We start from the raw sequence: 8,983 nt of genomic DNA, 5'->3' as shown, positions 1-8,983 counted from the left end.
CGCAGGCCGGCGGCGGCAAATTTTCGTGTTTTGATCATTTTTTAAAACCTATTCGATATTTGACTCTAGTTTGATTTTTTTTTTGAAATATGACCCTTTTGCTACCGTCAGAGTTCATAGCGGTAAGGTCAGCCCACCGCTAGAAACTTTGGCGATAGAAAACATCGCTACCGCCAATCGGACTGGCGGTAGTCTGCACAACCCTTGACGATAGATACGAGCACGCACTGTGTTCAATACTTAGGAGATATTTGACGAAATGACATGCAATCCTACCGCCAGGGACCTTGGTGGTAGACTGTTATACCATACCGTCATGATCCCTGACGGTAGCAAAAGGGTTAGATCTAAAAAAAATTAAACTAAAATCAAATCTCAAATAAGTTTAAAAAAAGTCAAAACACGAAATTTAGCCGCGGCCGGCAGCCAGCCGTATGTGCATGTATGACGTCGCCGGCCGGAGCTGCATGCACGCAGCCGCTTTTATGTGTCAACCTGTGATTAAGGGAAGTGCTTGCCTTGCCCGCTAGACACGTGTGTGATGACCGTTTTCTTTCTCTACAGAAATTAATAAGTACATTTAATATATTTTTCGGTGACATACGTAAGCTGCCTTAAAAAATTGACGTCACTTGATATTCCAACTTCCTGGATTCAGTTCAATGGCTGGGCGTGGTCTCCTTGTTCCACCATCTATAATCGGACCCTTCAAATTTCTCAAAAAAAAATCAGACCCCTCAAATTGTTAGGGTATGTCCGCGCAGACGGCCAGTCATTGATCGGTCAAAAAACTCAATTCAGTTAGACCCATCAAACAACCCCTCTACGTTCGGGTTGTCCGGCAAGGGCACCTCACAAACACAACCCATATCCGGGGTGGATATGAAGAGTTTCTGGCGCGTCTGGGCGCGTCTGCCACATCGGATTCGGCACCACCGGCCAACCCCAACCCCACAAATATCCCCTCCTTTCCGTATGTGGATTAAACCCTAGCGACTCCAGTATTTTGAACATGCCAATTTCTGATAGTCCGATGGCGTGTATGAACTGTCCCTATGATATGTGTGTGATCTTGATGACCTACGTGTGCTTTATTTATACGTTGCATGAGAATGTATGGGTTTGAGGATTTCAGGGGTGATATTTGATGGGTCAGCTGTAGATGCTCTTAGAAAACTGACGGCCTATTAGAAGCTAGTGGGCCTGAATTGACCACCTCTCATCCCTTTGGACAAACGTTTTCGAACTTAACTTAAAGTGAACACTTATCCTTCACCCCATATCTCTTTTATTAAAGGGGAGTTGATGATTGTACGCTCGCATATCCCTCTCCCCCTGACCCCATTCTCATGTCCTGCATTAACTCAATTAATTCAAAACATATTTTATCAAAACATCAACTAAATTAAACTTTATTTGCCTTCTCTTACCCATACCCAAATCAAATCTTATCAAAATCTCCACTAAATCAAAATTTTCCTTGCTTTCCCCTATCCATACTCAAATCAAACCTAATCTTACCAAAATCTAGAATACGACGCGTGTAAGATTATGTCAGACACAGTTGACGTTGAACCACTAGAATATATATGCCCCCATTACAATGCACATATAATTAGCTAGTAGTTATATAAATAGGAGGGCGTCCTTTTTGTATGTACAATTGATGAATCCTAAGTAAAGAGGTCTGCAACCATAATTCTCTGTGTCAATTTTACTTTAAGAAACACTGGTAATCAATAATATGATTAGAAGCTCACATTGGACCACATGACTACCGTCGATTCTAGCATAATCTCATGGCCGACATATCACCATTTTGGCCCGCTGCTAACCGCTCGCATATCACGCACCCCTAATTACTCTCTTGTTTATTGACTAGGACGTCGTTCATCTCTCCTGCCTTGCACACACCTCCGCCTACGGCCCTATCTTGTCGTCAACCCCACCACCAATGTACTCTTCAATTACGCACCTAGTTTCCATCTACTCCCTCCGTCCGAAAATAAGTGTCTCGACTTAGTATAAAGTTCAGACACTTATTTTTGGACGGAGGGAGTACTACACACCCTGCTTCTTTCACAACTCATTGAAAACCACACGATCCACCCTCTCTACCTAGATTTGATCCCCTGCCATTCCCACTCCATCTACCACACCATCGATGGCCCCTAAGGGGGACCTGGTGTTGCACCATGTCAGCACTAGGAGGGAATGCCCACCATCTCCTCCCCTTTTGGTGCTTCACCAGGTTACCAGAGGTTCAACCTACTATCGGTGTAGCACTCTTTCACCAGAGAACAAGCAAATGCTTCTCCATTCATATTTCCCTCTTTGAAGCCCCTCCTCAGAATATAAAGTATCGCACTCCATCACCCCCCCTGATTCCATCACCTCATGTCCCTTGTTCATATTATTCTCAATTTAATGATCTTTAATTCCAGCATTACAATTAGGTATCTAATACAATGTGTGATTAATATTCATTGGTACATATGTTCATTGTGCGCTAAGTATTAACTATTGTTGGTGTGAAAATCGTTCTATCAATGCATTCCATCATTAGGTCAACAAGAATTTTAATTGTTTTAGGTTTTTAGACTACCCGGACTTGCATAGCCACTCCCTCCATTCCAAAATAAGTGTCGTGGGTTTCCTTCAAATTTGAACTAAAACCACGACAGTTATTTTGTAGAGGGAGTAGCTGTTAGTTTCTAGTTTCAAATTTGAATGCTTCCAATAAAGCTAAGAATTATTGATATGGAAACATGCTTCTTATATATGGAGCTTCCAAAGTGTGCTGCAATTGTATAGATAGTTTTTGCTGCAGATACTTCAACTCACTTGTTGAATTTCCAGTATAGTTGCAGAAACATGAACCTACATGTCGGTGCGTACTTTGTTTAATTTCCATTTCAAAATTTAATGCTTCCAGTTAAATAGGTTCATTGTGACATAGCACACTGCAAAGTGCATCATACTAACTAATTCTACACCCAGAGCACTCTTTCCATGCTTCATATTCAAGCTTGTTCTAATTTTAAATTTGTATGCTTGCAACTAACACAATACCTAGTTATCCTCGTTATTGGTTTTGTACTCTTTTCTCATTACCATATTTTGAGTCCACGTGACTAACACCTTAGCCACTATATTTGGCTAAGAGATAATGGACACTGTAATACTGAATGGTCCCAATGTGTATCTCTCCATCGTCGGAGGAGCAAGTCTTGGTCTTGGCATATCGAACACGACAACATACTTTCTTGGTATAACCGAAAGCTACCATTCTAGTCACCCAGTTAAGGATTGATGTTTAGCAACCTCAAAGTAACCATGTGGAATCCGGTTATATGATATTCTCATGGTCTATGGACACAAGTAAATGTAATACCTTACATGAGAATACCGACAACATATTGAGGAGTGATCACACATTATTTCATAAGTTGGGTCCATCCAACACCATTGCTATCATAACAATGTGTACACATTATTCTAGGCGTCCTTGTTACAATAATAATGCCTATGGTTAAGAAAGGAGGCCTCTTAAGAAAGCAGGACTGTAAATAATACATGAGCTAGTCCAAAGGCATGACTAGGGGTGTGTTTGGTGTTTATTCTCCCACACATGTTAATAGCTGGCAGACCACGTTTGTTTATGGGAACCCTGAGTTGAGAATCGTCAGTTGATATAGGAACACCTTGCAAATTTACAGGCAGTACAGCATGATCCATGGATTGTTTGTGGCGACTACAATGAAGCACTTGGGCAACACAAACAATTTTCGAGCTCGCTGTGTGCTGAAGGTCAGATGGCTGCCATTCGAGACTGTTTGACGATGTGTGAACTTTAGGACCTGGAATTCTTAGGTGTTCCATCTAGATACGATAATGGGCAGCGGGGCAACCGCAATGTCCGTGTGCAAATGGACAGGGCATGTGTGGATGAAGCTTGGAGGGAGATGTTTTTGCTTGCTAGTGGTAAATCTAGCCACCTTGTGCTCTTACGACTACCCGTCATGGTACACTTTACAACCGACGAGGGGCAACAACATTGCCGACCATTACCATATAGGATCCAACGTCTTTCGGTCGTTACAACGCTAATCATTAAAATTAGCAGCCACACACCACAACATACCACAAGACAAGCAACACCTAGACCAATCCCATGCCAACGGCAATGAGGCAAACCACAGCAACCAACCAACGTTACAACCAACATCGAAAACCTCTACAACATGACAAGACCCGACGACAACACAAAGCAACGTACCCCATCCATTGCATCAAGAGAACGTTGACAAGTGGGTGGCAGGGCATGGGCAGACCTAGACAAGGCGTCGTCAAGAGAGAGCGCCAACGATTATGTACATTGTGCCTGGAAGGCCCATGCGCCAACGATGATGTACATTGCGCCTGGAAGGCCCATGCCCAAAATAGTAGCCCGGAATTCCTCAGATGATAGCTCCAAGAAGGAAACGACGACATGGCAAGGCCACCTCCTGGTCTGAGGGTCAAACCAAAAATTTCCCCCAAGATCATGCCAAAACAACACCTCCAGAGCTCGCGTCGCCGTTGTCAGCTTCGGAATTAAAACTTGTGGGTTATATTGTGGGACGAAGTTCATAGCCCAAGCGCATCGATCGATAGATGGTACACAAGGGTGCTATTCAAACATGAGAAACAAGACATGTACTACTTCATAATTCATATGTTTGGCAGGCTTGCTCAACGATAATGTCAGACAAAATACAGTGCTACTACTGCACATGCATATCCCACCGGCCGCGTGCAACCGTACGTCCCCAACAAGATCCCCAAAAAAACGTTGCAGCGCCCACCAACCGCGTTCCATGCCCTAACACGTACCTACACGTACTACTCACTAGTACTACTAGCTAGTTGTACTGGTACACGCCGTGCTGCCTGTCGGGCCACGACGAGAACGCCGGGGCCGGCGGGACGCCGTTCAGCCGCCACGCCAGGAAGGGCGCGTCGACGGCGCCGGCGTAAGGAAGCGCCTCCTCCGCGTACGGCACGGCACGAGGGGCCGACACGTGCGCCCGCTGCGCGACGTAGCCGCACCCGCCGCCGGCATTGGTCTCCGCCGCGCGGCGCTCCTCCTTCTTGAACCTGATGCCGCAGGCGTTGCAGAGGGACTGCGACAATGTCACAAGACAAGGAGAGATCAATGTAATGCAAGAACACGATGACAAAGTGGAGAATGCGCGAGGGTGTATGCTTACCTTGGGTCCGCGAGGGCCGTTCCGCCAGAGCGGCGTGGACGCCGTGCCGCAGTTGGCGCAGCGGCGGTCCAGGAGCTGCTCGTGCCCGGCGGCGCCGCCCCTGCCCTGCTGCTGGTGGTAGTAGCAGGGCTCGGCCCCGGCAGACACGGACGGGTAGGCCTGCGGCGGAGCCCCGTGCCTAGTACGGTCTGGCTCGGGGCGGCGCGTCGACGGCGTGCCGAGGGAGAGCGTGCAGTCCACCAGGGATCCCGAGGAAGCAGAGGAGGCCGGGGAGGAAGGGGAGAGGGTGGTGACGGAGCTGTGGTCATCGTAGGAGTAGGCAGCCTCCTCTACAGACGGCCACTGGCCTTTGCTGCTGGGCAGCGGCGGGAAGAAGAGCGAGAAGGTGGAGGTGGCCATGGCGCGGGTGCTTGAGACGCTCTAGTGTCACCTAGCTTGGGCTCTCTGTTACTTAAAGAGAAGAGAAGAGAAGCTGCTAGTAGTAGTGTGACGAGAGGAGGCGAGGAGCTAGCTGGCTTGCTGCGAGCATGGAGAGTGAAGGTGGTGGTGAGCTACTGGAGGTAGGCAGCGGCAGCTAGGATTTATAGGGTGACCGAGATGCGCAAAACTTGATTAGATTTGCATCCATCCGTCTGCTGCTTTGCTTTGCTTTGCTTGCTGGAGTGGTAGTAATCGAGGCGCTGGTTTGCTTTGCTTTGAACAGCAGCCGCCTCGGTCGCATACATGCGTCGCCACTAGCTAGGCTACGCTAGGATGCATGCTCCATGCAATGGAACAAAAGATTGTGCACGACTACAGAGGCAAGGCAAGACCAGCAGAGCAGGCGGCACAGCAGGGCGGCCAATGAGTGCTCGGTTGGACTGGCTGGCTGCGCCGAAGCCAGCCCTGCCGCTCTGCTCCTGTGGATGACAGTCTTGGCTCGGCTCGGGTGGCCGGACGACGGACGTCTCGACGGGAGGTTGGATGGATGGGTGACTGCTCGAAGCAGAGGCCGACGATCTGCCGCGCTTATCCCGGAGCTACAGCGAGCGAGCCCATGCAAGCACGTCGCCTCAAGAATCAAATGAGCGATCACGGAGACGGAGGCAAAGCAAAGATGCTGCCCGGTTGGGAAACTGCCTGCCGGTCGTCCCTCGGCCAGGGGTGTCATATATAGCGACGGCGAGTGACCGTTCCGGCGCTGGTCATTTGACATCATAACAGTATACCGGAGATCCCGCCAGCCAAAGGTACGCATGCATGCCAGAGGGGGCGACGCAGGCGGCGTCCCTGACACTGACAGCCCGGGCCTAGCTAGCTACTAGCACTAGTAGTAGTATCTTGACAGTGGCTTTTGGTTTTAGAACTAGCATTGCCACATCTTACCACACATTTTTGTCAAGCTTGCCTAAGATTAGTTTATCAAAATAAGAGCCACAAGTTGGCAAGCCTAAGGAAATCTTGCCACACTTTTTGTGTGTATGCCATGTGGGGTCTAAGTGTGGCTTGCCTAAGGTGTGACATGAACCAAACACTCACCTAAGTTGGTCAAACTTGTCTAACCTTAGTTATGGCAATTTTTGGCTAAGTTAGTCACAAACCAAACATCCCCACATCTCACTCAGTGGCAGCCATGGCAGCCATGGCTGATGGCCCCGTTGCTTGCTTGGCCCGGGCGCGGTCAAAAGCTAGGTAGAGAGCCATGTGACGGGGCGTGGTGGGATGGAACAGTCTCCCATGCGCATCGCGTCGCCGCCCAGCCCAGCCCAGCGCGCGCGCGGGTCACGAGGAGATCGTTGCCGTGGCACAGGAGCGCGTACCACCGCTGGCTGGCCCTGGTCGCGTCGAGGGGCGTGCGCGACGGAACACGGAATAATTGCGTATTCCCATCTCGTTCGTTCTCGTGTGTCCCGGCGCCGCCTCGGCTTCCCACCGATCGACACGTTGGTACACAGCACTGCTACTCCTACCACAGTTGCGTTTCGCCGGCAAAAAATCGGTACTCCCTCGGACGGACGATATAAAATGTTGGGCACTAGTTTTTGGTGTTAGATTTGATTTAGCATAAAATATAGTGCACAGTATGTCATACAGATATATTTCAAACAGGCTTTTGCCCCGTTTTTATATATAAAGCAATCACCCACAAGATAGAAAGCAAACGATAGAAGATGGTAAGATAACCCTCGTACAATGCCGATGTCAAGAAAACCAGATCACGCAGAACTCGCACGACTACGCCATAAAAAAACATTGAAAAACCAAGGGGCTATTTGGTTGTAGGCCTAACCATGCTACACTTTGTCATACAATGTTGTCACACTTGTCTAAGGTTAGTTTTTTCAAAATGAGAGGCACAAGTTGGCAAGCCTAAGGAAATCTTACCATACTTTTTGAGTGTACTCCCTCCGTCCGGTGAGTGTACTTCTAGCTTCAAAATTTGTCCACAAAAAAGTATACAGTACTACTTCTATCTTCCCAATGCACTTTAAAGTAGGAAAAAATATTTCTCTCTCATCACACAGTAATTAAGACCAATAGCAATCTACACATGGTCTTCTTAATTTTTACATGCACTTAGCTCATTGGAGGGTGAGTAATCAAAGAAGAGAGAGATGGTGGCTTGCACCTTTTCAATGCATTTTTTATCAACTTCATAATTTGTCCTAAAATTTCTAGATGTACACTTTTCATCGGACGGAGGGAGTATGTGACGTGGGACCCTAATGTGGCTTGCCTAAGGTGTGGCTTGAACCAAACACCCATCCAAATTGATCAAACTTGCCTAACCTTAGGTGTGGCAACCTTAGGCAAACGTCCCCAGAAGGGAAAACCAAACAGGCCCTAACTACAATGCCACACAATGCCCTAACACACGAAGCTTCATGAAAACGTCCCCAGAAGGGAAAACGGCGCAAAGCGTCGCCATTGCCGAGTCCAGAAGGGACAATGGTTTTCACCAGGAACCCTAGCACGAAGAGGAGCACCACGACGACATCTTGAGGAAGATAACAACGCCTGCAAGTGTTGTTGGCGACAAAGCACAAAGCTTTCACTCGGAGCTCCTCGTGCCACCACGAGGTCTTCAGGACAAGCGCAGCGAGTTCAGCTCCCCAGGTCCGAATCGGGGCGACGCCAGTGTCAAAGACAGGGAGAGGGCCTAAGCCACCCACCGCTAGCCTCCTGCCAGCCACACAACCAAGATGAAGAGCCACCACCACCACCGACATGGTGCCCACGCGGAGAGCCAACCATGCGGACTGCCATCCGAAGCCGCCGCTCCGGCATCCAGGTCCAAGCCACCACCATTCGTCCACATCACGGAGCACCAACCTTGAAAGGAGGAAAGAAAGGGGTCTCCTTTCATTTCAAGCCCGGCATCAGTCACGGGATCTAGATCCTGCCCCCACAGTAAGGGGGCGTCCACACCTGCTTCCCTAGCCTGTCCCGATGGACTGTGGGGGGGGGGGCACAACCGTGTGACTGCTGACGGCCACCGCTGAGCCCGCTCGCATGATGCCTCAACCGTGGTCACCGACGCCGATCTACCCGACAGATTCATTATCGAGTGAAGTTTCTAAAAATAATTTTTCTTCTGCCATATTGTACATGTTTCCTTAGTTAACTTGATGACCTAAAGTCTCATCCTAGATTTATATCCCCCCTAGAGGGACTAGAAAACTTTAGCATGGAGCGACCCAAGTTCGAGACGATGCGGCTGGTCAAAACGTTGTAGAACGGCGGGTCGAAGG

General features: G+C 48.6%; 1 protein-coding gene across 1 annotated transcript; it reads right to left on the bottom strand.

Annotated features, from left to right (window-relative positions):
- Positions 1-4,592: 4,592 nt before the first annotated feature.
- Positions 4,593-6,366, bottom strand: LOC123182294 (GATA transcription factor 15). Its single transcript, XM_044594818.1, has 2 exons — positions 5,253-6,366; positions 4,593-5,165 (listed from the first exon to the last, which is right to left on the bottom strand). Exons 1-2 carry the CDS (start codon positions 5,649-5,651, stop codon positions 4,905-4,907), a joined length of 660 nt encoding a protein of 219 aa, XP_044450753.1. The 5' UTR covers positions 5,652-6,366; the 3' UTR covers positions 4,593-4,904.
- Positions 6,367-8,983: the final 2,617 nt, after the last annotated feature.

The sequence above is a fragment of the Triticum aestivum genome, chromosome 1A, assembly GCF_018294505.1.
Source record: "Triticum aestivum cultivar Chinese Spring chromosome 1A, IWGSC CS RefSeq v2.1, whole genome shotgun sequence".
NCBI classification, from domain to species: Eukaryota; Viridiplantae; Streptophyta; class Magnoliopsida; order Poales; family Poaceae; genus Triticum; species Triticum aestivum.
The sequence above is the reverse complement of the archived record's forward strand: the minus strand, read 5'-3'. Positions and strand labels throughout refer to the sequence as shown.